At 55.4% G+C, this 27,323-nt stretch overlaps 1 protein-coding gene across 1 annotated transcript in view; it reads left to right on the top strand.

The window, feature by feature from the left end:
* Positions 1 to 27,323, top strand: part of ZFAT (zinc finger and AT-hook domain containing) — an 86,536-nt gene that overhangs the window by 51,935 nt on the left and 7,278 nt on the right. Inside the window, exons 11-14 of the mRNA XM_090283332.1 lie at positions 4,726 to 4,864; positions 13,925 to 14,043; positions 16,891 to 17,017; positions 19,723 to 19,853. Of these exons, the coding sequence (XP_090139458.1) occupies positions 4,726 to 4,864; positions 13,925 to 14,043; positions 16,891 to 17,017; positions 19,723 to 19,853 (516 nt within the window). The remainder of the gene's footprint in view (positions 1 to 4,725; positions 4,865 to 13,924; positions 14,044 to 16,890; positions 17,018 to 19,722; positions 19,854 to 27,323) is intronic.

The following is a 27,323-nucleotide window of genomic DNA, read 5'->3' on the forward strand; positions in this document are numbered from 1 at the left end:
GTGTCCGCCTGTGGGGAGGAAGGAGCGCCGTGGTGGGGAGGGGCTGTCCAAGGGGACCGTTTCCTGAACTGTTAGAACTGAAATGTCTGCTGAAAGCCTCTCAGGCCATCTTCTGCTTCCTTGTGTGCGAGATTTTTAAAGCACTTCCGGAAAAAAGGAAAAGGAAATTGGATTGATTCATGTTAACTCAAAACCCTGTCTGTCTAATAATGCGTGGTATATTCTCTGGAAATATTGCATTTTTGACAGCACAAGTGATTACAAAAAGTCAATATCGGAGAACGCAGAAGAGTCTTCTAAACTCCAGCACAAAAACCAATTAGTGTGGATTGATTTACTGTTATTTATTGTGATGAGATAATTGCCTCGGTGCAAGCCGTTTTTGAACTTGTGGTACCCCATGGGTTTAAAACATTTATTCTTTTAAACTCTAATGCGTCTCGGGCCGTATTTTACGACAGAGGTGGCTTTGAGCTTGCTGAAGGACAGGGAGACCTGGCTCTTGCTTTCTGAATCCTTAGCCCCAAACCTGGAACGAGATCCCAACCTAGTGATCTCAGGCTTATACATTTTGAAGAATGAGGAACAAAAAAATAATAATAATAATCACAGGACTCTTCTCTCCTGCACAGTGGTGGGGTGGCTTTGCTGAAGGCTCAGGTTGCGGACTGCAGGGTGGATTGGGCGTGGCCAACGAGACAGGGAGTGGGGTGGTAGTGTCGTCCAGAACTTGGGTGCTGCCCGTCGGGAACACGCGTCCACGGCAGTCCATGTGCCCCTGACGCTCCTTGGCTCGCGGGGCTTTTCCTTTACTGTGCGCCTGCACGCGGCGCGTGTCTGCCAGTGTGCCCAGGATGGAGGAGGAGGCGGCGAAGGAGGCTCCCTTACAAGCTTTGCCCTGGGTCTTATCATTTACAATCTTGGTGCCTTTTTTTTTTTTTTTTTTCTGGCTAGCTCCCATCCCAGTCTAGGGGCACAGGTGCGGTCTTTGGTGATGGACCTGACCTGGGTTTCCCTTGTGGCAGGCTTGGCCCGCACGTGGCTTGGTGGGCATGACTCTCACAGCAGCCCATGGGGATCACTCTGTATATGTGTGAAACCTTTCCACCTGCCGGCTGTGTCCTCCTCCAGAACATTCCAGAAAGCCCACCAGCTCTGCTGGATGACCCTGTGTGGGTAATGGGACTTGGCAGTTCAGAAATTCGATGTGACAAAGTTTCTCTGAGTGGGGAGGAAGTTTCTCACGGGCGTGTTAATCCCTGAATAAGGAGGTTAAGCCCGCAGCCAACCGATGAGGGTTTTTGTTCCGCACGTCTGGTTCTGTGAGTCTCTAGGACCCAGTGCTCTGGCAGCTACAGTGGCCACACGATGCTTGTCTGCAGCGGGCCTTGTGGTCATCACACCTGCGCCCAGGAGAGCAGCTCGTGGGCTTTGGGGTCAGACAGACCCGAGCTCGCAGCCTGGTTTGGCTGGTGACCTTCAGCAGTCACAGCCTCACGGGGCTTCCACATTCCCAGCTGTAGAGTGGAATGGCTCTTTCCTCCCCGGTGGTTGTGAGGCGTATGGTCGAGACTCAGGGGCCATTGTCCCCATCATGGTGCATTTCAGGGGCCATTGTCCCCATCATAGTGCAGTCCAGTTCCCCTCCTCCACGGGTCCTCCTCTGCTGCTGCCAGTGTAAACGTGGCCGTTCTCAAATCCCGGATGCAAAAGCCTAGGCAGAGAGGGGCACCCCTCTCCCCTCTCCTGCGGGTTGGTTTGCCCTGCGTCTGCGGCTGCGCGGCCAGCAAGGTAACCGCCGAGCGTCTCTGTGTGGCTGCTCCGTCTACACCATCACTCCTCACGGTAGAAAGGGGACACGGGCCCCAAGTTGCAGAGCCATTGAGCAGTTCAACCCCGAATCAGCCCAGATCTCTCTGACCCCAGAAACCCATGGCACTCACCGGGTTTTAGAGGTGTCCTGAGCCACAGACCTCCCCACGGGAAACGGGGAGGCATGAGGTTCTCGTGACTTCTCCGTGTCGCTGCAGCGGCGGTGTCTCATCTCTTCTTACGGCCACGTCGTGTCCGTCCGGCCACCCATCAGGGGCAGTGCCATGGCTTCCATCTACGGGCCACTGTGAATAACGCTGCTCTGAACATCGGGGCCCATCGTTTCAAATAAGTATTATTAAACTATCTGGGTAAACACCTAAAGGAGGGGTTGCTAGGTCATGCGGTAACTTTATCCTTGATGCTCCGAGAGGCCCCCGTACTGCTTCCCCAGTGGCCGGAGCAGGTGTGTCCCCACATGCAGGGAACGGGGCCCCTCGCCCCCCGCAGCCTCAGCAGCGCCCCCCGCAGCTCGTCCTGTGGCTGTTCCGGCTGGTGTGAGGCGGCAGCTCACTGCAGCTTTGGTCTGCGCTTCCCCAGGAGCACGTGAACGTGAGGCTCTTCGATCAGCTGCTGGCCATTAGTGTGTCTTCTTGGGAGAGGCACCTGTGCCGGTCCGCTGGCCAGTTTTTAATTGGATTGTTTGTTTGGTTGGTTTTGAGTTGTTTGAGTTCTCTATATAGTTTGATTATTAACCCCGTTTGGAGGTGTTGTTTGCAATTATCTTCTCCCATTTGTTTGGTCGCCTTTTTGTTTGGTTGGTGGTTTCTGCTGTTACGGTTGTTGTGCAGAAGCTCTTTAGTTTGACATAGTCCCGTTGAGAGCATCACGCCAAGCAGGTGAGTCTGACAGAAACAGTTAAAACCATGTGATTTCCCTCATGTGGGGTATAAAACTGAAAACAACACACGAACAAATAAAAACAAACAAAAACTCGCAGACGAGCCCTGGCTGGTGTGGCTCAGTGGACTGAGCGCCGGCCTGCAAACCAAAGGGTCGCCGGTTTGATTCCCAGTCAGGGCACAGGCCTGGGTTGCGGCCAGGTCCCCAGCTGGGGGTGCGCGAGAGGCAGCTACACATGGATGTTTCTCTCCCTCTCTTTCTCCCTCCCTTCCCCTCGCTCTAAAAATAAATAGATAAAATCTTTAAAAAACAAACAAAAAATGCATGGACACAGATAACAGTATTGTGGTCACCGGAGGGAAGGGGGTGGGGGAAGTAAAGGGTAAAGGGGGTCAGATGAACGGTGAGGAAGATGATTGGACTCCGGGAGGTGAGCACGCATGCATTTACAGGTGATGGATCATAGACATGTACAGCTGAAGCGTATATAATCTTACTAACCAGTGTCCCCCACTTAGACTTAAAAATGATAGGGAAGCATGTGTTCCGATTGTTTTTTCCGGAGATAAAACCCAGGCGGTTTCTCCTGCTAAACCCAGGGCTGTGGAGCCGTGCAGGGGGCCGCAGGGGGCTTGACCTCTGTGCCCTCGACAGGGGCTGAGCTCACAGACTGTCTGAGGCCCCAGGAGAACGTCTCCTCATAGAGGAAAGGTTCATTGAAGTCTGTCTTTGAACGCGTCCCTTCCAAGTGTAGGAAGCGAAGGTTTTCATAGGAATCAGAAGCTCAGAAGCTGATCTCTTGTCTGGGCTCACCTGTCCGCCCGTGTCCTGGCGTCTGTCCTCCTCGTGAGCGGCTCTCCCAAGGGGAGGGCGTGAGGGCAGAGGGGCTGGCAGCTGGTGCGGTGGTGTCCCTGCCGTGCCACCAGAGGTGAGGCTGGCTCTCAAGCCTGCGGGTGGGCTTGTGGGACAGTTCCTCACTGACGTGTCCTGTAGCCTCTCTGCCCCGACCTCTTGGCGCCGGCCGTGCAGCGCTTCCGGCGCTTCTCTCTGGTTTTTGCGTAAATGCTAATGTTCCAAACATAATTGCATAATATTTGCTAATTGAGCGGCGGATGCGCTTGGAAACGTTTTAGCTTTTATTTTAACTTTGCAGATAATCATGTATTGGCATTTTCGATCTCATGCTCTCTGCTCAGTAGACAGATGGGGAGACGGACTAATTTCTGCCTTTGTTCCAGGTCTTTCTGTTCAGTGCGCCCTGGTGGGCCACACAGACCACAGGGCTCTCCTGCGTGAAAGACCCGCTGTAGCAGAGGCAGTGTGGCAGAAGGCGTTGCCACCGAAGTGGCCGTGACGTAGGGTGGAGTCCCTGGGGACGTTTCAGAGCCGGGTGGCTCATCGGGTGAACTCTTCCGTGTCTTTCTCTCTGAAAAAGTCCCTCCTGGGAGCCACAATACTTCCCTCTTAGCCTAGGACGGTCCCTCTCTCCATGTTGAGTGGCCCACAGGGGCGCGCAGGGGCTGGCTCTGGAGAGGTTCCCGAGGAAGCCTGCGTGAGACTCCGATGTCAGCAGAGCAGTAATCGAGGAGGAAAACTCTTGGGTGACGCTCAGGTCTCTCTGTCTTCGGGTGATTCACTGGCTTTGCAGAAAGATGGCGAACCCGATACTGTGTGTGTTTAGTTGGCGGTGTGTACAGGCCCTCCCTGTGCAGAACCTGGCAGGGTGGTTGAAAATCTGGTTCAGGAGAAGCCGTAGCTGGATGTATCGACCCAGCAATGGACGATGTGAAAACGCTTCCTGGAGCCACGGCAGGAGAACGCACCAGGCCCGCAGAAGGGTCGCGCTCTCCCTAGGGCGCACCCCAGCGGGGCGGGCCGCTCCGCAGGCTTTCGGGGTCTCCGTCGCACGCAGGTGGGGGGTAGTGGCAGCGGCCGGGCCTACGCCTTCTCCCCAGGGCTTGGTCGGGGCCGGGCTCAGCTGTCCCTAACGCGCCCTCCTTGTCCCTGCAGCCTTTCCGCTGCGCCCACTGCCATTACTCGTGCAACATTTCGGGCTCCCTGAAGAGGCACTACAACCGGAAGCACCCCAACGAGGAGTACACCAACGTGGGCGCCGGGGAGCTGGCGGCCGACACGCTCGTCCAGCAAGGTAGGCAGCGCGTGGGCCCGTGCCCTGCTCCCTCCCGGCCCCCGAGCGTGCTGCTCGTTCTTCATCGTCGACTGTCCTCCTCCTCCTCCTCGGGGTTACTGACCAGCATCCCTCAGGGGCAGGGCACATTCACGCCGCCATAACGGAACTCTGAAATGAAAAGGTGACAGTCACCCAAAGATCTCACCCCACCCCCCCACCCCGGCTCATGTCCCTGCATTGCCTCTGCCCTCTGTCCTGGATACTTTCTGCATAAATGGGGGTCATGGCTCCCTTTCTTCACCATTGATCGGCATGGGCCCGGGTCTTCCTAATTGTGATTGTCAAGGGCTCTTTGTAACGCAGCCCCAAGGGCAGCGCCTCACCTTATTTACCCATGCTCCCGTGGTTGGACATTTTAGGGTTTCCAGATTATTCTTGTATTGCAGTTATAAAGGACGTTATTGTAAATATATTTATTGATGAGCTTCTTTAGATTATCCAAAAATATTTACTGAGGCCTTAGATCACTGATCCTGAAAAGGAAAACCTATTCAGTACATTATACTAGAGAGAATGGATGAAACCTCCAGTATTATTGAAAAGGTTGGGTTTTTTTCACTTATTTTTTGAATAAATAATCACGTAGTCTCACTCGGGAGAGTTTAGCTCATACGCTGTCACCGTACAGAGAAACGCTGCTGTGTTCATATCTGTGCTTTGTCAATTCAACTAAAAAATGGCTGCAGCGCTCAGGATTCCAGGTGCCCCTCTTTCCCGAGTCCTGTGTGGGTGAAGCTGAAAATGATTTTAGAAATTTGCCCCTGGTACACGGGTGTGGGGAGGCAAACTCTGGGCGCTCCAGGTTTCCAAGGTGACGTGAGGCTCTGCTTGCTGGAATCGCCGTGAAGTGCATCTTAATGTAAAACAAACGAATTGGCTGTATCCTTCAGCACTTGGCGTGGCAGGACTGATGTATGGAAACGGATGAACAGCATAGAAACCTCGAGACAATTCTAAAGCCATCCATCTGGGGGAGTGCGGAGCGTGTCCCTGTGTTTTCTTGAATGGCAGTTTCGTGGAGCTGGATGCAGGGGGCGGGGCAGGTCTGGCTCCAACCTGCGTCCTGTCTTAGCTGTGTGCTTGGGCAGGTTACGGAACCCCCCACCCAGACCCCTCCCCTGAGAGTGGAGTCCCTTGCAGCTACCTTCCGTGATGGCGGGCAGTACGGAATGAGAGGACTCTCAGTACACCTTTATTCCTTTCTTTTGTAGTATTTTTTTTTACATTATCTAAGACCTCCAGAGCCATTGCATCATATTTGATGATGTCCAGGAATCACTGAGGAGAAAATGGATGCCTCAGAGTCCCAGCAGAAAACTTAGAGCAGCAGGCTAGAGATTCCTTTCACATCCTCCACACCCCTGGGTCGGATTGGCAGGAAACAGACGTTTGCTCTGGCTGCTGGGGCAGGCGTGGAGTCTGACTGATAATATGTCCGTTGCTGGCTTCTTCCAAATTTTCATCATTGCCTTGCAGAAAATGGGCTGAGGTCAAACTGTTTCCTGCCCTAAGTGTTCAGTGAACTGTCTTAAGGCTCCATGATGAGTTGGCATTCCCAGACAGGCCCAGGTTTTATTTTTAATCTCTGCAGGGGTATTTTGGTATTTTTTCCTGATATGTATATATGAGATACACTTCATATATACACGTGTGTGTGTGTGTGTGTGTGTGTGTTATCGTCCCTGCTTCATAGGGACACATTGAGGGAGGCATTGTACTCTCGTGGAAGAGCAGACTCTGAAGCCAGACAGCTGTCTGACCATGAACATAGCCGAGAACCGTTGGGAGTACGAAACTCACCCTGCCCTGGGTCTGGTGTGGGGGAAGGAGCTGGGGGGGAAGGAGAGAGTGGGACCGACAGTTCCCGTGCTTGGACGTGCAGAGTCGTTGGGGACCATGGGAACTTTTCCTTCTCTTTTGGTTAATTCCAGGTTATTCTCCCCAACCCCACCCGGTGTATGTTCCTCTTCTGCTCCTCAAAAATATCCTCACAAGGCTTTGTCAATTCTTGTTTAGATGTGGCGGGTTCTATTAAAAAGGAAACATAGTAAGGACCCACAAAGAGCAGGTGTTTTTCTCAAATGCTGTTAGTCTCCTTAAAGCAGGTGCGGGGATTCCTTGCCCGCTGTGTTTAAGTGGTGTCACGCGGTGACGTGGGCAAAGCCGCCAGCTGCTGGAGAAGACTCCCTGCCCGCTGTGCTCAGGGGTTTGGAGGGAGCCAGGGGGCTGGGGGAGGCCTCGGGGGCGGAGGAGTGCCCCTGTCAGACACCTCGGTCCCGTGTGGGTTTCCGCCGGAAGGGTCCGTGGTGTTTTCCCGAGTTGGGGGTACTTTCTGGGGTTCCATGAGCGTCCCCGGCATGTGTGCTGTTGGCTGCCCTGGGGGCACGGGTAGGAGAACCTGACTTCGCAGCATTTGCCGACTTCCGTGGTGTGACGAGCCCCACCTGGGCCGGTGTCACCCTGCCAGCATGTCACTGACCTGGGAAGGGATGTGCACGGCAGGCTTGTGAGCTGGTTCCAGCCGGGCCCGGCTCACCTCCCGCCCCGAGGGCGCAGGTGTGACATTGCCAGCAGCAGGCCGGCAGGGCTCCTGTGGGACACCCCGATTTCCTCACAACCCGGGTGCTTTTGGTAATAGGACCAGTGAAGGCCACGCAAACGCTCTCTTCCGGCTTATGCCTTACGCACGTCGGACGGTCTGAAGGCAGACGGGACAGTACCTGCTTGTCCCTCTCGGCCACCGCTTGCGCATCACCACGGACTCGGGCATCTTCCCACACCGGCGCGCGTTCTCACGTGGCACCTGCTAAAATCTTCCTGTTGTTGTGAACTTCATCAGAAGAATGTAAATATGCACATATCGATACCTTGGAGATATAGTCATGTCTTCATTTTTCACACCAGATTCAGGGAAAATCGTGTGGGAGAAAATCCTGAGGCTGTCAGCTAGCCCAGAAGTCACCCATCTATTCTATTTGGGGGCATTTTTATTTTAAAATCGTTGTTATTGGGGCCCAGACTCTGTACATCATTGGCAGGTGCTTCTGCTGATGGGATGCTAGGCGGAGTTGTTGGTTAGTTCCCTCCCGCAGACGCCCGGGAGGCCGGCCTCCTCGCTCCTGCTTACAAAGAGGAAACGCAGGGAGGGCAGGTGACCGGCCCAGGCCACAGAGTGCGCGGGTGGCTGAGCCAGGCCTGGTTCCACACCGTCCACGGCTGATGTCCCTGAAGTGTGTCTCCACTTCGTGCTTGTTAAAGAGGAGGAGACGGAGGAGGAAGAGTGGGCAGGGGAGGAGGAGGAGGAGAAGGAGGAGGAGGAGGAAGAGTGGGCAGGGGAGGAGGAGGAGGAGGAGAAGGAAGGTCCTGTTGTGAGGTGTCCTGGTTCTCATTTGCTGGAGGCCATGTGCTAATGTGTTGAAAGGTCACACACACGGGGTGCTGCTCACTGTCTGTTATGCCTTTGTTTCCAGGTCTAGTGGCTTATCTGACTAAGGCTGGTGCTAGGACCTGTCTCTCTTTCTGCTGCTTCCCCACGGTTGTGCAGAGGTTCTCAGGTCTCAGGATGTGGGGGAGACTGTGAGGGACCAGCAGGGTTGGGGGACACCTTGCTTAAGCTCCGTCTACCCAATCACCCTCAATGGGGTCCTGGACACCAGCCTGGCCAACGATAAAATGCGCTCTGCTTTTCTCTGCTGTGCGTTCCTCGTGGGTCTCGCAGGAAGTGGGGCTGGGGTCTAGGACAGGATTCGGACATCCCTGGGTCTCCAGGCCATGGTCTGACAGGGTGCCATGCCACCAGGAACCCTGCACCTCGGTGCCCACCTGGGATTCCCACCTGATCACTGCCCTGAGCGCATCTGCGGGTTCTGAGCTGGGGCCCTGGCTGTGCCCTTGGGCAGGCAGGCACTGAACTCAGGCCCCAGGAGGTGAGCATGTCCCCAAAGTCCGATGCACACTTCAGTTGTTAATACCACGGAATCACATGGCTCTCTGTCCACCCACTTTTGGTGATGGAGCTGCGTTGGTTCCGCTGACCCCGGAGTGCATGTCCCTGTATCCTGTCCCTGCGGTAATGACCACAGACTTGGTGGTGGTCTAGAATGACCTCAATTTACTTTTTCAGTTCGGAAGGTCAGAGTCAGATGGGTCTCACGGGTAAAGTCAAGTTTGCTAACGAGCCCGTACTCCTGGAGGCTCTGGGGGAGAACGTGTTTCCTTACCGTTTTCCGGCTTTTAGAGGCACACCTGGCTTCCCGCCTTCCGCCGCGTTCAGGGCCAGCAGCAGTGAGCGGCCCTGGGTCACATTCCTGTGACCTCCTGCCCTGCCTCCATCTTATTAGGACCTTTGTGTTTATATTGCTCACCCCCCAGACCATCCAGAATCATCTCCCCATCCTTAAATCCTTAACCGAATCACATCTTTAAAGTCCCTCTTGCCATGTAAGGTAACATATTTGCATGTTGCAGGAATTAGGACGTGAAAGCCTTTGGGGGCCCATTCTCCTACCCACTGCAGTGCCTTTTTAAGGATGTGAGCTTTGGCATTTTCACCTTAGAGGAAGCTCTCTGGGTTTAAGGGAGTGGTTCTGGGTCACATGACCAGTGCGACATTCAGCCCTTCCGGCTCCCCGCCCCCGCAGTCTGTGCCATCCCAGGAGATAGGTTATTGAAAATGAAATTGAATTTTCAATAATGTCAGCCACCACAAAGGAGCACACATTTTAATGCCTGAAACTCCTCCAGAATATATTGCGTTCCAAAACGAGCAAAAGATGCCAGCATTGATTTTTCAAATGGCTGCTGAAATTCTCTTCTGCCGCCTGGCTCCTTGTTCCTTACGAGGGACCTGGTGTGCGGAGGTGCAGTTCTTACGGTGGGCGCGTAATATCAGCACTGCAAGTCAATTCACCAGGTGTCCCCGTGGCCTTTTACTGTGCTCCGCCTACGAATGTAATGAAATGCAATAGAAATTAGTTTTTCTCAACGTTGATGTCAATTACCTGGCAGAGTTAGACATTTGGTCTAGATTTCAGATTTCCATTTGTTGTTCTTTAATTAACATCAAGGTGGCGAAGGTGGAAGTTGTAATTAATGCGGGGGCATTATCACATTCATTTTCATTTAAACATGATATAAGGATGCTTTCCTCCCTAAATTAGTTTCCATTAAAAAGTACCCCATATGGAATATTTAATTTCACATTAAAGCCTAAGTATAGCCTTAGGTAGTTTGCTTTGGTTCATTGCCTCATATTTGGTCTTTATAGAACCAGCATCAGGTAAAAAAAAAGAAAACGGGGGAGTCTCACACCTTGGGCATTTTAAAAGGTGATCATAGGAAAATACCCCATTTTAAATGATTACTAAAGGATAATAGAGAAGGCTGAAAGCTAAATTTCATTATCTTCTGGCCAAAGAAGGCCAGGCTTGTTAGATTCTGCCTAAGAAAACAGTGCAGGCTGCTTGAGTTTCAGAAAATAGCATCTATGCGAGCTGCCTCTGCTGTAGACTGTTCTCGGTGTTTAGAATTCAGCGTCTGTTGCTAGTCTCTTGCTGATTCTGTCCTCAGTCTGTGTCAGACCGCTGTGCCCTCCCAGCAGCAGGAGGGGTTGCTCGGTGATCATCGGGTTGGGTCCCATCTCTGCTAATGACTCCTTGGGGAGTCCCCTGCCACCTCAGCGGGGGGACCAGAAACCCCGATTACGGAGCCGTGCTGTGTAGGATTCTGCTGGTGTGGGATTGGGTCAGGCCCTCCAGCACATCCTGACGGAATCTGGGAGATGCATCCCCATGAGGTTTGTCTGGTCTTTATGTGCTCTGTCCGGTCAGCCTCGTCATCAGCACAGAAGTCCCCTCCTCCCTCCTTAGCGCCCCAGTGGGCAAGAAATGCATACGGCAGCCCGAGCGCACTCCAAGTTCAGCTCAGGTCTCCCCGTCCAGGCAGGGGCTCCTTTGTGATGTCGGAGAAAGGGATGCTTTTGGACATCGCTGGATGTGCACATCAGGGAAACAGAAGGGACTGAGCATTTGTGAGGCTTTGGGGCTCCAGACAGAGGACTGGACAGGAGAGTGAGTCAAAGGATGCTTGGTGGCAGAGCCAGGGGTGAGTGGTGTCACAGAAGCGAAGAGGAGGAGCGTTAGCCAGAACACAGCTTGCTGTGACGTAAGCATATGGGGCTTCTCGACCACAGCACTGCCTATATTTCGGGACAGGTTTTTTGTTTTTTTTTTTTTGTCGTGGGGCTGGCCTGTGCTTTGTAGGCTGCTTAGCCGTGTCCTTGGTCTCTACCCAGTGCCAGGAGCCCTCCCCACTGTGACAACAAAAGTTTCTCCAGACATTGCCAAATGCCCCCAGTCTGAGAGGCAAAGTGACCCTGGTGGAGAACCACCTGCCTAAGTAAGGAAGAGCGACATATCACTTTTCTGGTTTAGATTTATAATCTTAATGTCACGATTTTTTGAGGAGGCAGTTACACTCACATGGAATAAAATGTAAAAGATTCGGGAGGCTGTTTAGCAGAAACTGGCCTCTCGGCCGTGGTCTGTCTGGGAAGGAGCAGGGCTGCCAGAGCCCTGTGAGCGCTTGGCCTCGGGAGTCTCTTCCCAGGCAGGGCCGTGCCCCGGTGGGCTACGGGCTTTCTCCCCCTTGCGTAAGACTGGATGTATTTATGCGCCGAGTTGCCCTGGCTGGTTTAGCTCAGTGGATTGAGCGTCGGCCTGCGAGCTAAGTGTCGCTGGTTCGATCTTCCAGTCAGGGCACATCAGAGAAGGAAAACTCTGACTCCAAAAAACCTCCGCTGCCTTGCGGCATACCTCTTCAGGGGAAAGGCTAAGGGAGTAAACCCCGACAGAAAATCCGGAGCCGGAGTCCCTAAGACGGTTTGACGTTGTAGTCAACACCGGCAACTCCTGCGGCGCACCTGAAGCCAAGCTGTATCGACTCCGTCTTTCCCTTGGACCCTTCAGCTGCAAAGAGAGGGGGGGTCTGCTGCATGGGCAACAGCAGACCCTCCATATCACCCTGCCCAGGCTCTGTAGCTTCAGCGTCATCGCATGATGTCGATTCAACACGGGAGGAGACAGATACCATGTCACTCCCGAGTCGGACTGCACAGCCATTCTCGGCGGTGCAGATAGACTCTTAAGAAGCTACACCATCGTCTCTCGAGACGGACGGCTGCCGACGATTTATGCGCCGAGTGCAGAGGGAAGAGGCAGAGATGCAAAGGCGATGGGGGTGGCAGGAGAAAGACCTAAAGAAAGAAGGTATCCGAGACGCGGAGCCGTGAGTAAGGCGCAGGGGTGGAGGACCTGCTGGGTGCCAGCAGCCAGGCCCAGGGCGCGGGACAGCTGGGCCGAGTCCCTGCCCTCAGCGAAGTGCCCTTGGAGGGGAGGACAGGCAGCTGCCGTGCACGGGAATGACACGTCACGCAGTGGCGGATGCCTGTCACCACTGTGACAGATGCACAGTCAGGAAATCCGCGTTTGGGAGGTTCCATGTGTTTGGGGGGCAGCCTTAGCTGGGGGTGTCAGAGAAGCTTTCTGAAGAGGTGATGCTTGAGTTGAGACTGTAGTGAGGAGAACAGGGGCAAGAGAGACCACAGGGGAAGAACTTCCAGGTGGGACCCTGGGAGGGGGCAAGTCCAGTCAGTGCAGAGACCAAGAAAGGAGAGGATGGGGGTGGGGAAGAGAGAGGGTCCGAGGGAGGCAGGGCTGGGGACACAGGGGTCACATGGGCCGCAGGCCACAGTGCGGGGCTGGGGTCTCTTCTTGGGGAGGGAAAGCCGCGGGAGGGTCTCGTGGCTCTGGGAGATGTGGGGTCATTTATGGGTCCGCGACAGCTCTGTGCGCTGGGCACAGAGTAGACCGGTGGCTGCCGGGGGACCGGTTACGAGCTGGTTGCTCCCCGCTATGCAGATGACAGTGGCCTGGTCTGGGAGGGGCTGGGAGCCTGGTTGTTTGAGGGGGTGGACTCGGCACCTGCTGGACAGGGGTCTCGGGCTGGAGTGGAGGGCAGAGGTCTGAGCTGGGGTTACACATGGGACTGTCACCAGCTTGCAGATAAGTGTGCAAAGTGTGACGAGTCCCCTAGGACGTGGGGCAGGAGGAGGAGCCTGGGGCAGAATGTCTGAGCACCCAGCCGGGGGTCGTGGCTCAGGGGGTGAGCAGGAGGCAGCGGATGGAGAGAGGAACCTGGTGGGTGGCTGGTATGGGAGGCCTGAGGACCAGGGTGCTCAGTGCAGTGGCACCTGCCTGCACCCGGGCAGAGTGGGGAAACTTGGGGCCTTCTGAAAAACTTCTGTAACTGTACCTGAGCATTCACAGTTTAAAATATACGTCAGTTTATTATAAAGCACATTCCACTTACCCCACTAGCCAACGGAGCTGCGGGACTCCTTTCTCTCTGGCACCTTCATTATTAAGTACATACATTCACCTCTAGGTACCGGTGGGCTATTGGCTCCAGGACCCCTCGTGGGTACCACAGTCGGGTGACGCTGAAGTCCCTTGTGTGAAATGTTGTAGCGTTTGCATAGAACCTGTGCGCATCCTCTGGTATTCTTTAAGTCACCTCCAGATTACCGGTAACACCCACCGCAGTGGAAATGCCGTGGAAATAGCGGTGCTGTTGAGGGAAGAATTAAAAGAAGTCTGCACAGACACGGCCTGGGGAGGCCTGTTGAGTGACGAGGCTTGGTGGGCCACGGCGTGACTGTGTTCTGAATATTTCGATCCGCGGTTGATTGACTCACGGATGGGGAACCCATGGATGGTGCAGGGCCGACAGAGTCAAGCTCTCTGCAAGTGTTCATTCAATAAGTGGGGAAAAAAGACATTAAGTTTTAAAATCTCTGCCCTCAGAAACACAAACTGTTGCTGTTCTGTCCCGATGCTACGGTCAGCTGGGACTGCATGTAGGAATAAAGCTGTGCCTTCGGCTCGAGGCGCTGGGTGGAAGGAGGAGCCGCTGGGTGTTTGTGAGCTGTGGTCGCTCCTTTTCTCCTCTGTCTGCCTGCAGGTGGCCTCAAGTGCCCGGTCTGCAGCTTCGTCTACGGCACCAAGTGGGAGTTCAACAGGCACCTGAAGAACAAGCACGGCCTGAGGCTGGTGGAGAGCGACGGAGAGCCCAAGTGGGAGGTAACGCTCGGGGCGGGGGCGCTGACCGTGGGGTTTCTGAGCGCAGACGCGGCCCAGCGAGCCCGGGTCCCCGCATGGACAGTCCCTGAGAACGGTGGGGGTCCTGGTGGGGAGACTCAGGAATCTTCTCAAATGGTCTCGCATATCCGAGGGGTGTAACTGGTCTGGGCCATGCGTGACAGCTTTACTCTGGGCCGCACTTAGTCTGTTCTGTGAAGGTCTGTGGTGGTCGCGTTGACATTTTCATTTCTGTTACAAACCCAGAGTTTACCTACACCAGTGCTTCTGATGACCTGGATAATTCTTTTGTAGGGGCTGTCCTGTGCATTTTAGGATATTTAGTAGCATCATTGACCCTGGCTGTGAACCCCAAAACATCGCAGACATTGCCAGTGTTGCCCGGGGATCAGAATCCCCCCAACTGAGAAGCATTTGTCTAAGGAGTGAGCTGTCAGGACCTCCCGCGGTCAGGAGAAAGGCGGCTCCCGCCACACCTGAAACAAGCGGACCTCGTGGCAGGGCGGGGAGGACCCCGAGTGCAAGGGGAGGGCGGCTCAGTAGGAGGGAACGTGCCCACGTGACCCATCGCAGTGACAGAGCTGGGGAGGGAGGCGGAGTGACCATCCTCACAGACAGCGAAGCTCAGCACCCACTGATCACAAACAGTCAAAGCAGGAAAAACAGTGGACTCTGAAGAACACGTGTTTAAGATGGAAATCAAAGTACATGTGTCTCAGCCCCATCAGCCTCTTCCTTCGTGGGGGCCCAGTGGAGGGGTCTCCCCGAAGTCGGGGGAGGACGGGGTGGCCCAGGAGCGCTGCTCTTTGAACGTCCTGTGAGAGGCAGCCGCTTGCGTCTTAGATGAGGCAGAGTAGACAGACGCGAAGGAAGAGAAGAGACAGGGTATCTGTCTGCAGAGGGCAGGAGTACAGTTTTGGAAAATTCAATGAAAGCAATGAAAAGCTACTATAGATAATATATTAAGTCATCAATATACTGTCATCAATAGCTTATACATAGAGAAAGCCTTGAGCGAAAGGAGCAGAGATTTAAATGTAAAAACAGGGATATTTGACAAATACCAGAAGAAAACATAATTCATTTATAAATCAGCAGTGTGGAGACCTTTCCCAGCTAGAACTCAGAATCCAGATTCAATAAGGGGAAAGACTGAAAAAAAAGTGACTGCATAAAAAAATTTTAAAGTCTTCTAGAAAAGAACGCAGAGAGACAAATGACAAAAAAATAACTAAAAATAACTAATAATAAATTTTTTAAAAATTCAGTCATATCATAGAAAAAAGATGAATATCTGTACATTATAGAAGACTTCTAAAATAATGACGAGAAAGATAACAGCCCGATAAGAAAGTGAGCAAGAGATAAGAAAGGCTCCCAGAAAAAGAAACGCAAGTGACCTTGGCTGCCTGAAAGCGTGGTCAGCCTCACACGTAATAACCGTCAATTGAAACTAGAGGGAAAAAGAGTTTCTCAGCTCTCAGCTTGGCAAGAACCCAGAACAGGTGGCTCTCCTGGCTGCTGGGGGTGCTCAGGAGCAGTCGGCCCGTGTGTTGCCGGGGAGAACGCAGATGTCGCAGCCTCTGTCGGGGGGTCCCAGCCCCTCAGGCAGAGCTGCGAACCCGACAGCAATGGTCGGCATGAAGCCCCTCACTCAGCTCCGGAAGGAAGGGAGCAGGCCAGCCCGACGCTGGGCGCGGGCTCCCCGGTGGGTCAGCAGGCCCCCCGCTCCCGGGAACGCCTCCTGCAGACCCCATCCTTCCTGCCGATGGTTATCTGTACGCAGCGCTCCCCCGAGGAGAGGGAGAAGCCGTTCCATGTGCAGCGGATTCTTACAGACTCAGGTGATCCTTGATCCCATCAGCGGGGGCTGATCCACCGCCTAAGAGTGAGTAGTGGAAAGGAAACCCGCACCTTTCGCTTGTTTACGCATTCATCAGTACTCACTGGGTAGGTATAGTACGTGTCGGGCGGAAGCGCCTGAGTGAACTTGGCTGTCAGAGAACAGCCCCGTGCGGGCCTTCGTCTGCGTCTGTCGCCGGCGAGTGCTCACGGAGCAGAACTGACCGGCTCCCGCGTTCCGCGTCCAGGCCTGCTTTCTGCTCTCCATTACTGCCGACATGAACGCTCCCTGCCTTACAGTTTTACTCGGACGCCTCGTCCGCTCCAGAAGGAGGTCGTTATTGATATGTAGTTCTTGCGGGAACTTTGTTCTCTCTCCCTCGGGGCCGCGCTGCCTGTGAAGGCACCTGAGCTCCTCTTGGCTCAAAGTCCTCATTTTGCACAGACACTTTTTCTGTGTCTACTTGTGTATCATGCCCGTCACGCAGAACCGAGGAAGGCACAGAGAGCTGAGGTCTCCTGGGCTCGGACCCTGAGCCGGGACGTGTGCTGCACGCGCACGCGGGTTGTGATTACTGTGTCCTCCCTTCCGTCCGCCATCACCCCTGCTGGGTTGTTCTGCCTGCCGCGTGGCGCAAGCTCCTGGGCACGGGGACCATCAGTGGCAGTGCTGGTGGCAGTGGGAGGAGACAGGGGACCCACTGGAAGGGCACACATGAGAGCCTCTGAGCGCATCTAACCTCTAATTCTGAGCAGCCATCTGTCCCCTGAGGCAGGGATGTGCAGGAGGAAGCTTTCTACCGAGGCTAGGTTTAAAGTCTTGGGATTTGCAAAGAGAAGCTTTCTCTTTGAGCAGTAGGATTTCTCTCGGAGCAGCTGATTCCCTGGGCTTGCAAAGTCCTTTTGTTTGGTTTCCATCCTTTATCCTGGGACGCTGGGTAACACTGGTATTCCAAAAAGTCACTTGCGTATCATGTGTTTATTTAGCCAGCAACGGAAACTCCCGAGGAGCCCTCCACCCAGTATCTGCACATCACAGAAGCCGAGGAGGACATGCAGGGGACGCAGGCCGCCGTGGCCGCGCTGCAGGACCTGAGATACACCTCCGAGAGCGGTGAGGGGCCACACCTGTCTCCCCCAACACCCCAGAGCTGGTCTGTGCTAGACCCGTGGAATGAGTGAACTTGGGAGTTTGTGAATGAGTGAGGTCTGCCATCCATCTGTCAGTGGACTGGCTTCCCAGTCCCTGGCCCAGCGTTGGGACTGCAGAAGCCGTCCCATGGCCCAGCTGGGAGCCCTCTGCCTCCTGAAATAGAGCCACAGCACACAGGTGCCACCGCCCGGGCGTGGCTCAGCGTAGTGCCGCCAGACCCCCACCCACGGTCACATCAAATGCACGGGACAGCCCCTGGGAGCAGCAGGGCCCCCTGTCCCAGAGCACAGACGCAGAGGGCTCCTCCTTGTGGGTGCTCGCTGAGAGGCACCTGCGGTCGGGGCTGCAGCTGGCCCTGCAGTCAGTTCCCTGAATGCTCCCTGGGGTGCCAGCCCCATTCCACGCTTCGTGGCCATCGTTCCGGATGGCTTGTCCCAGGGCCTGCGGGGCCCAGCGGGCATTGCAGGGATGGCAGGGCACGGAGGGCCCAGCTGCTCCCCTGGGGCAGCCACCCCCACAGTTGCGGGCCCAGCACGGCCTGCTTCCACGTCCGAAAAGGCCCCGATCAGGGTTTTTATATCCAATGTCACCATCTTCAAATATGAGATCAGCTTTAAAAACCAAACCGCTGGGCCAGCCTAGTGCTGATGGGGAATTATGCTTAGAAAACATTTTTAATGCACTTTTCGGAATATGAACAGGACCCAAGTTCATACGATGGACCGCGGGGGACAGAGAGCAGGCCAGGGCTTGAAGAAGGACGCGCTCACCGTGACAGGAGATAGGAGTTAGGAAATCGCCGTTGCCGGCCCGTCCTCACATCCCCGAGCCCCACGGTCGTCGGCACGGGAACTCCGCGGGGCCGGTCGCTCCAGGGCCCTCGGGAGGCAGGGTCTCCGCTTTGCAGCCCATCGGAGAGGCGGGCTCTGCGGATGGGACGGTGAAGGCCCCGGCTGGGAAATGCAGGTCCCAGGGCCAAGGCCGTGTGTGACTGTTCCCTTCCGTCCCACTCAGTGACGTCTGCGATGGCGGCAGCCCTGCAGAGGCAGCCTGTCCCTCTCCACCCCACGGGCTTGCTCACCGCTTCTGGAGCCTCTCTGGTGTCCAGGGCCGCATCTTCGCTCTTGGCGTGCAGTTCAGACTTTGCCGGGTGCAGGCGCAGCCCCCCCGCCCCGGGTCCTGGCCCCCGGTGCTGCTGCCCCGCCACTGGGCTGTGCTGGCCGCGGCCAGAACCTGTAGCTCTCAGTGCAAGCTGCCGCCTTCCCGTGCCCACCCCTGCTCTCTGGGAGGGGTCTGTTTCCTCCCCTGCAGCGCTGCTCCTGCCAACTCCTGGTCATCGTCCGGATTCAGATTGTATGCCATCTGCCGGGAGCCCACTCGACTGCCACAGCGTTCCCCGAATTGTCTTCCCAGTGGGGAGCCGTCCGGAGCTCTAGTAATTTGCTTACAGATCTGTCCGGGGGCCTGGGAGCCCCGAAAGAGGGCAGGCGGTGTTAGATCTTTGTCTGTGTGCCGCTGGGAGCCACGTGCCTGGCTGACGGGCAGGCCTGATAAATGGTCATTGAGGGAATAAATGGATGAGGAGGTAACGCTTGTCTCAGGAAGTTCTCAAGGAAAATGTCTCATTTATTCTTTGGATTAATCCTTATCTCAGTGAGTTTTAAAGGTAAATGTTTTATTTGGTCTTTGGCGGTTTGGAGTGGTTAGCTGCAGGGCACAGTTGAGACATCTCCGGAGAGAGAGGGGGGGGGGTCGTGAGGGTGTGTGTGTAGGGAGAATTCGGGGTGCTGCGTTTTGAATGTTTTCAGGTCACTGACATCGTCACTGTGTCAGTCATGCCACATCCTGCCCTTTACATAGAGGACAGCTCCTGTCTCTTCCTGCGTCACTCACGGTGGCACGTGGCCCACAGAAAGCCCGGCCGGGAGGGTGCACACGGGGGCAGAGACTGCGTGCTCTTCTGCTAACTGGAGGCCGCGCAGTGACTTCCCTTCTGGTGAATGAGTCATCAGGGCCGGGGTGCCGTGCTCAGGAGGGTCCCGGGGGGCCCAGCGGCTGGTACAGGCGGGCAGGGTCTACTCGGGAGCCGCCTCACAGCGTGGATTCCAGTCTTCGGAGGTGATTCAAAGAGCCCCCAGCCTCAGTGGGCGTGACGCCCCGGAGCCTGTTGGCCCGATGAGTGAGGCGTCCTTGCGTGTGGGTCCCAGAGCCCGTGTGTCTGCCTCTTGCTGACCATCTGCCCTGCGTGCGCGCGGGGACCACCTCTGCCTTGGACGCGGTGGCCAGCGCTGCTCAGGCCTTCCGTCTCGTGTGGCCATGTCCCGCTTCAGGACACCTGGGCTTTTGGTGGGACTGACCAATGGCCAGAGGCAAGTCTCTCGGCTTTTATGTGTGGAAAGACCTAATGCGTAAAATGGGGATAACACCACGGTGTCACCTCCTCACGGGGCGGCAGAGGATTCCGAGATGTCCTTATAAAAAGTGCCTTGTAAGCCGCCAAGAACCGTACACGCCGTTTCTGCTCTCATGGTGAGCGATGGCCAAGCACCAGTTCACTCCCTGAGGACGCGCTGCCCCCGCGTGGCCGCTCCTATGGGCTGGCTCTGTGTTCCGTGACCTTCAGAACCCATGGCCTGAATGACCTCCCGTTTGCTTCTTCCTCGAAGGCGACCGACTCGACCCCACCGCCGTGAACATCCTGCAGCAGCTCATCGAGCTGGGTGCCGAGACGCACGACGCTGCGGCTGTGGCCTCCGTGGTCGCCATGGCTCCCGGGACGGTGGCCGTCGTGAAGCAGGTAACAGCCCTCCCTCCCTCTAAAGCGCTGTCCTCTCTCGCTGCCGCCACCTTCCTCTCCCGCCCTCAGTGTTTCGGGGCTTTCACTTTCTTCCCTAAGCAGAGTCTGGCGTGGGATCCGTCGCGTTGCGTGCTTTTCTTTTGCTGCCCGTGATCATCACGGAATTGTACTTTCCGTAGCTCCGTGTGTGGGGGCGTGCGGTAGGGGAGAGGTGTGATATACTTCTGAAAATCCTGGGAACTTTTCACTCATTGCCTTTGAGAGAATCCAGAGTGGCAGCGAGAATGATGTGGACGCCTTCGGACACATCTGTGGGAAAAGCACCCCCGAGTGGGGCGAGCAGGGCCTGTGGGGACAGCCAGAGGAGCCAGGAGGGGTTCCCAGTGCAGGGCCTGTTAGGTGCCAAACGTCACCCTGATCAGACCAGCATGGGTGGCTGAAGGGATAGGCGGGAAGGGGTCCGTTTGTGCATAAAGGTTCCTCGACTTTAATTGTATGGTTTGGCCCGTGCCCTCTCCTCTGGCCTCAGGGAGGTTCCCGTCTGTTAACATGCCGTGTGCCTGATGATGAGGTCGTCCTTGTTTTCTGTCTGCACTGCCGTCGCTTCGTCTCACAAAAGATTTAGTCTGGTTCACGCAAATACTTAAGAAAACAAAACAAAGGCACTAAGCACATCAGCACCGGGATAGATGAACATCCAAGTCCATGGAGAATGTTGACGTTGCTGACCATAGAGTTTCACATAGTTACCCATTGTTTTCGTCTTTTGGTCAGTAAGTGTTGAGTCAGTGCCAGCTGCTGTCCGGCACACTCTCGGGGGCTCCGGCGGGGAACCAGAGCCTGCCGTTGCGGGCGCTTATCTCTGTAGGAAGAGACAAAACACGAGTCAGTGAGACACAAAGGGTGCCGCCCGGAGAGCAGTGCAGTGGAGAAAAGTGAAAGGAGAACGGGGAGGGAGGGTGGGCTGGGGCGGGTCTGACGTCTGAGCAGAAACCTGGGGGCGGTGTGTGTTATTCGAGCCACCCAAGCGCAGCTGCGAATTTCGTTCTACCTTTTATACCAGAAAGCAAGAAGGAAACACGAAGTAGTTCATTTAGTGAAAAGGGTAAAGTGTTTTGGGGCGCTCACAAAGATGTTTCTCAAACTGCCTCTCACATTGGGACCCCTGAGTGATGTGTCCCCGGCGACCTGCCTTTGGGGAATGAAGGGTAGACATGGCAGAGCCGTCTCCGCACCGGTGCCCGGGTGCCCTGCGGAGCGTGTTCAGGCTGAGCAATTCCCCGGTTCAGCTGGATCTCTCGGTCCGCGGAGAAGCCTGAGCACGTCCCAGCGACCACCGGGCTGCGTGTCCTGAAGCACTCCGCCCCAGAATGCTTCCTCTCAGCAGACCCTGGGCTGCAGGGGGGCGGGGCAGCCCGGTGCTTCCGCCCGCCAGGGCCCGCTGCTCTGCTGGGTGGGAACAGATCCATGTTCTTCCGGGCTGAGCTCCCCCATGCCTTTCCTTCCCGTGTCCTGGCTTACCGCCTCCAGTTGTCTCATTGACCTTCCGAGGCGCCTCCTTTGTGTGGTGACACGTGGCGTCCTGCGCTTGCCTGGCACTCAGGAAGGGTCTGCTCGGGAGGGCGTCGGGAGGACGCTGGACGTTTCCCACGCGCCACGTCCTGCTGAGAGCTGTGGGAAGGTGCTGCCACCTGTGGTCTGCGTCCCCTTTCTAGGGACTGGGCTGGTGCTGCTGCCCGGGGCCATGGCACCGCACACCGCTGGCAGTGCCGCGGCGCAGAGGCTGTGGCGCTCCGGTGCGGCTCAGTGCGCGGCCAGGGGAGGGCAGATGGCACCCGTACGAGCGGCGTGACAGGGAGGGTGGGTCCGCGGTAGCGGGAGGCAGAGGCACCGACACAGAGACTCTCCCGGCCCACTGAATACATAGGGCTGGGCGCGCATCCCTGCCGGGCGCAGTCTTCAGTGGCTGCATCTGGGGACGTTCCCCGAGAACCATGTCCTGGTCATTCTCCTGTCGGTCTGGCCCGCCCCTCGCTCCCCAGGGCTCTGGGTCAGTGACAGGACAGAGGGCGGGTGGGTGGACGGACATTCACACCTACGCCCACGGCCCAGGGATGGCAGCGCAGTGGGCTCTCCTGAAAGAACGCCCTCTGACGTCAACTGTCCTGTTATTTAAATTTAAATGCAGCAGTTTTTTGTTAGAGAGATAAATTAATTAAACTCTGGTTCAGGATTTTGCCGTGGAGAAAGTTTATCTGTTTAATGAGTGCACTGAAGCCACGTCAACGTACTCAGGTCACTGGCTGGTGCTCACCCTTCTCCACGGGGGGCGCCTAGATGTTGGGAGCTTCGTCTCGAGCGCAACACATCACACGTAGTATCGTATCGTATCGGCAGCCGTCCGTCTCGAGAGACGATGGTGTAGCTTCTTAAGAGTCTATCTGCACCGCCGAGAATGGTTGTGCAGTCCGACTCGGGAGTGACACGGTATCTGTCTCCTCCCGTGTTGAATCGACATCTTGCGATGACGCTGGAGTGTCCTCTCCAGTGAAGCTGAAGCTACAGAGCCTGGACAGGGTGATATGGAGGGTCTGCTGTTGCCCATGCAGCAGACCCCCCCTCTCTTCGCAGCTGAAGGGTCCAAGGGAAAGACGGAGTCAATACAGCTTGGCTTCAGGTGTGCCGCAGGAGTTGCCGGTGTTGACTACAATGTTAAACCGCCTTAGGGACTCCGGCTCCGGATTTTCTGTCGGGGTTTACTCCCTTAGCCTTTCCCCTGAAGAGGTATGCCGCAAGGCAGCGGAGGTTTTTTGGAGTCAGAGTTTTCCTTCTCTGATCACACGTAGTAGCAGCTCAATAAATGCTTATTAGGTAGGGTTGAGTACACTGGGTTTCATGTTTTGATTTTCCAACTATGCCCTGTAAATTATATCCTGTAGAGAAGAAAAGCAAGAACACCTTGTCACAGAGTACACGCTGTTCATTGCAGAAAAAAAATTTAAATGACTGTTGGATAGCATATTTTGAGATCTTTTTAAAGTTTCCTGGTAAACACACACATGTGCGCACACACACACATATTTTCCACAGGGCCAAACACAAATTTCTTTTTCCATATTAAAAAAAAACAATTGTATGCTGTTTACAATTTTATCCTGTCGTGATGCATTAGTATAAATTAAAAAGAATCTTCTGTATCAGCTTTTTTATGGGTGATAATGGGAAGGGATTAATCTGCAGTCTTTTGGGGTTTGGGGCTGAACGTGATGGCCGAGGGAGGCTGGAAAGCCGAAGGCTGACCTCTGGTTCTGGCGTCCCATGGCCGTCCCCGAGCCCGACCCTCCTGCCTCCGGTGGCTTGCACTGGGCTCCCCTGGCTAATCCAGGGTAACCTCCTCATTTCAGGACCCCCAGTTTACCCTCCTTGGCAGAATCCCCTTGGTCATGCAGGGTAGCATTCTCAGGCTTCGAGGATTAGGATGCTCCATCCTTGGGGGCTGGGGAGCACTCTTCTGCCTACCACACTGGGTTCCAGGGTTCAGACAGGTCCTGAGCTCAAGAGGCAAGTAGCCTCTCGAGGGAAGTGACTTCTCCATCCACTCGGCGAGCACCCCTGTGCTGGCCCTCCCCACCAACTGCCATCTGGGTACTCAGGATGGTGCAGGGAACAAATCAGACGTGTGGTGCACTTGAGGACCTTACGTTCTATTGAGAGAGAGAGCTATGCTCGTACGGTCATAAGTAAGTAAATGATACAGTGCGTGGGAGGAAAATGGAAAAAATCAATCAACAAGCAGAACTGGGCAGGAGATCTGAAAAACACAGATCTCAAGCCAGCAGTTTCAACCAAGAGTAATGACTGCTTCAGGGAGGTGGGCCAGTGCCCCAAGTACCGTGGGAGCACCAGGGGGCACCCACCTTGAACCTGGGTCTGGGGTGGGGACAGGTGGTGGGCAGGAAGGGCTTCGTGGACGCCCTGGTGCCCGGATAGAGTCTCGGAGGGCTGCTGGCGTTGGGGAGGGCGGGGCCCCCGGCAGAGGTGGGAGTCGTTCTTGTACCACCAGCCTCGAGTGACTGGTTAGCAGTACCTTTGGTTGACAGGCCTGTATCTCTGTCCCCGACCCTGGTTCTCCGCAGTGACCCTTAGGATTGCCACTGTTCTGTTCGTTCTTCCCTGCACGTGCTGGATGCTTCGAAGCTGTCAGCCAGTGCCCAGTGGCAGGGTGACCCGGGAAGGACCAAGTGCCCGCTTCCCCACGCAGACCCCAGCCTGGCATGGCACAGAATTATGCTGCCAGGATCTTGATCAGAATCCCAGGTGCTCTTCCCACATGTGTAGCTGCTGATGAAAAGAAAGAAAAAGACAGAAATCCCAGCTTTTCCAAACACAGCCCATCCCTCCCAGCGACTTCCCACGCCTTTGACCTCTCGGGCAGGTGCCCTGTGGCGGTTGGAGCTGGACGGGGAAGCTGAGTCCTGTCGGGAGGAGAGGAGCCGGCACAGCTCCTGCCCGGGCCCGGCGTGCAGCGCTCAGTCTGCGCCGTCCCTTCAGTAGCAGGCCTCCCTGGAAGACGTGTTGGTTACTCGCCGACACCAGAATTGCCGTGTAGTTCTGGAGTTCCTTATTTTTGCAAGGAAATGCAGGCCACCTCTGTGGCTGACCCCTGCGTGCAGGGAAGCTCGGATCCAGCCCTTCCCGTCTAACTCCAGGCCCTGCGCCTTCTGGTCGCGGCACGGCTCTCGCCCTGCCCGTCTGGACAAGGGCCTCTGGTGGGAGCAGCTGACTGGCTTGGCTTGAGGCGCCTCGCCCTCTGTGATCACAGGACGGGGAGCCCTGAATCAGTCCCCCCCTCCCTCAGGGGCAGATGTTGACCATTTCCTAAGACTTGTGGCAAAATAATGGGGCGCGGGGTCTGGAGAGTGACTTGTGTGAGGCTTTGAAATCCTTTTGTTTTCTAAAAACAGTTATTCCATTCTGTTCACTTGATCGTTGAGCTGCACAAGAGGCTAAGAGAAGTCACATCAACGCAAGAGACTCGTAACCCTCTTCCACTCGGGCATGGAAGACCCCAGCCCCCTGCACTGTTGCAGAGTGGGTCTGAGCTGAGATCTCCCCCTTATCCTACCCACAAAAGGGGTGCAGTGAGGTGCTTCCTGCGTTGTTACCCTTTAAGCTCAAATACCTGGTGAGTCCCTGGGATTGTCCTTTCAGTGTCCCCACAGAGGCACCTTGGGACTCAGAGTGCAGGCAGACCCTCCCTGACCCAGCGCTGTCCAGCCACGTGGCAGAGGTAATGGGAGGGTCCGTCCTGCCCTTCTCGGTGCACCTGTCCCCTCCAGAACCTCCTTTGTGTTCAGGTCACCACCTGGGAGCGTGTGGGACCGCGTGATGGCAGCAGATTTGCGTTCTCTGACGCCGTAGTGAAAGCCTAGCTCTTTCGTCCTGTTATTTATCCCACATCCCCGTCCCGGTTGTTCTGCCATTGTTGTGGTTCGGCGAAGGAGTCTTTCCTGCAGGATGGAGGACGTCTGCGTCGCGTGAGAATTGACAGTGACCGCAGTTCCTACCCGCTGTACCTGCGTGTGTGTTCTGTTACCCCTCAGGTGTGTGGGGGTCGTCACACCCATCCACGCCGGCTGACAGTGCGCCGTAATGACCCTCATGATGGATTCAAATGCCTTTGGAAAGCCCGTGCGGGGGCCGTGTGCGTCTTCCGTAGGCGATCGGGTCGTTGGGTACGCAGGGACCGAGCGCGTACGCGTCTCCCGGCCTCCTGACCTCAGGTGGCGCCGCACGTTTTTCTGTTGCTCACAGACACCTCGTGCCTTTTCATGCCCCGTCTTCCGATCTGTATATAAATACTGACGTCTCAGTGACGACTTTCCTCTCTTTCCCGTCCCATGGCCCTTACTGCTGGGGTAACCAGTTTTCAGCCACACATGGAGGCTAGTTAGGGTTGGCTCCTGGCTGAAGAATGCTGTGCCGTTCCCTGGACCCTGGGGCCGTGCCCACATTAACTACCTCGAGCTCCTGCTGCTACGCTCAGGCCGCTCCCTGAGATGTTTTCACACCTCACGGCCCTCCCAGCACATTGGTTCTGCTGTCATGGAGTGGGGACCTGCAGCACAGACACCCAGGGACGAGAAACTCGCTGAGGTTCCTGGCACCGGGTTCCTCTCCTCTGTCACTTGCCAGCCTTTCTTCCTTGAGTCTTTTCTTCTTTGTCTTGAAGAACCCTTGGCTCAGAGGTTTCTGTGTCTGGTGTGATTCCTGATGGCTGCCATCCAGCACTGCCTTCTCTTTCGTCACTTTTATTACTTGCTGAGCTCTCATTGCAAAGTAGTGACTGCAAACCCCATTTCTGTGTGAAATTGTAAAAGTAAAAATAAGGCCCGGGATGTATCTGTGGCCCTCTGGGAAACTCCGGTCCAGCCCTCCGTGTCATCTAAAACATCTTCCGCGAACCCGAAGACATCCGTCTATTGAACTTGGCTTCTCTTGCCTCTTTCTAAGCCCCGATTTTCCCTTCATGCTCCACGCCGCTGCTGCCTGGCTGCTGTAATTTGCAGAATCCCACTTTATTTGAGTTTTAATGGTGTTGGTTTGTTCCCGTTCGCTTGGGTGCCCGTTTCCTGGTGCATGTCCATGGCCAAGGCAGCTCGGTCGTCACTGATCCCCCCTTCTCTGCAGGGTCACCTTGTTGGCTGAGGGCACTCTGTCTCTCTCAGGTTTGGGGCCCATTTTTGGCTCGTTCCAGACAGGCAAGCGCATAGTCGCATTACGTCAAAGTTGCATTACGCTTGTGTCTGGGAATAATTTAACCCCATAGCCTCTTGTGGTGGAGCCATTCTGAGTCATCCTCGCAGAGAAGACCCTGCCAGGGAGGCTGGACCCTGCAGTGTCTCAGAGCAGGATGCGCACGCAGGACGGGCATGGCTGTGTTTAGCCGGAAATCTTTACAGCTTGGGCTTTGGACTGTCTGTGGGGTCAGTACTTTCAGAAAAGAACAAGTATCCGCTGTCTCCTTACAACCTAGAGAAGAACAGGGGGGAGGGGAGGCCTCCTGCGGTCTTCCCACGGTAGATGAATCTGCCCACACACCCCCCCTTTTCGAAAGGCTTTAAATCTTCCCTGACTGGTGAATGGTTTCTCCCCGCCTGTGAATATCTTTTGACACTTCCACCAGTTCCTCCCCCTCTTTTTGGTCCTGTCTATACATATATATTTCTGCAGTTGGGGATTTATGATAGTTTTTTTTCTGTGAACCATAGTTATTTATACCTTTTCTTCCCTCTAGAAACTCAGGATACTATTTATGGTCTCCCTTTGTTTCCAGTGCGCACCATGGAGTCAGCGTGCTTGCTTTTAACCTTGGAAAGGGGGTCTGCCGTTCTGAGAGTGCCGGAGGAGGCCTGGGTCCATTATCCCTTAAGGGAGTGAAACCTACCTGCTGGGGAGAAACTCCTGCCC

Source organism: Furipterus horrens, unplaced genomic scaffold (assembly GCF_987537825.1).
Source record: "Furipterus horrens unplaced genomic scaffold, mFurHor1.1.pri manual_scaffold_7, whole genome shotgun sequence".
NCBI lineage: Eukaryota > Metazoa > Chordata > Mammalia > Chiroptera > Furipteridae > Furipterus > Furipterus horrens.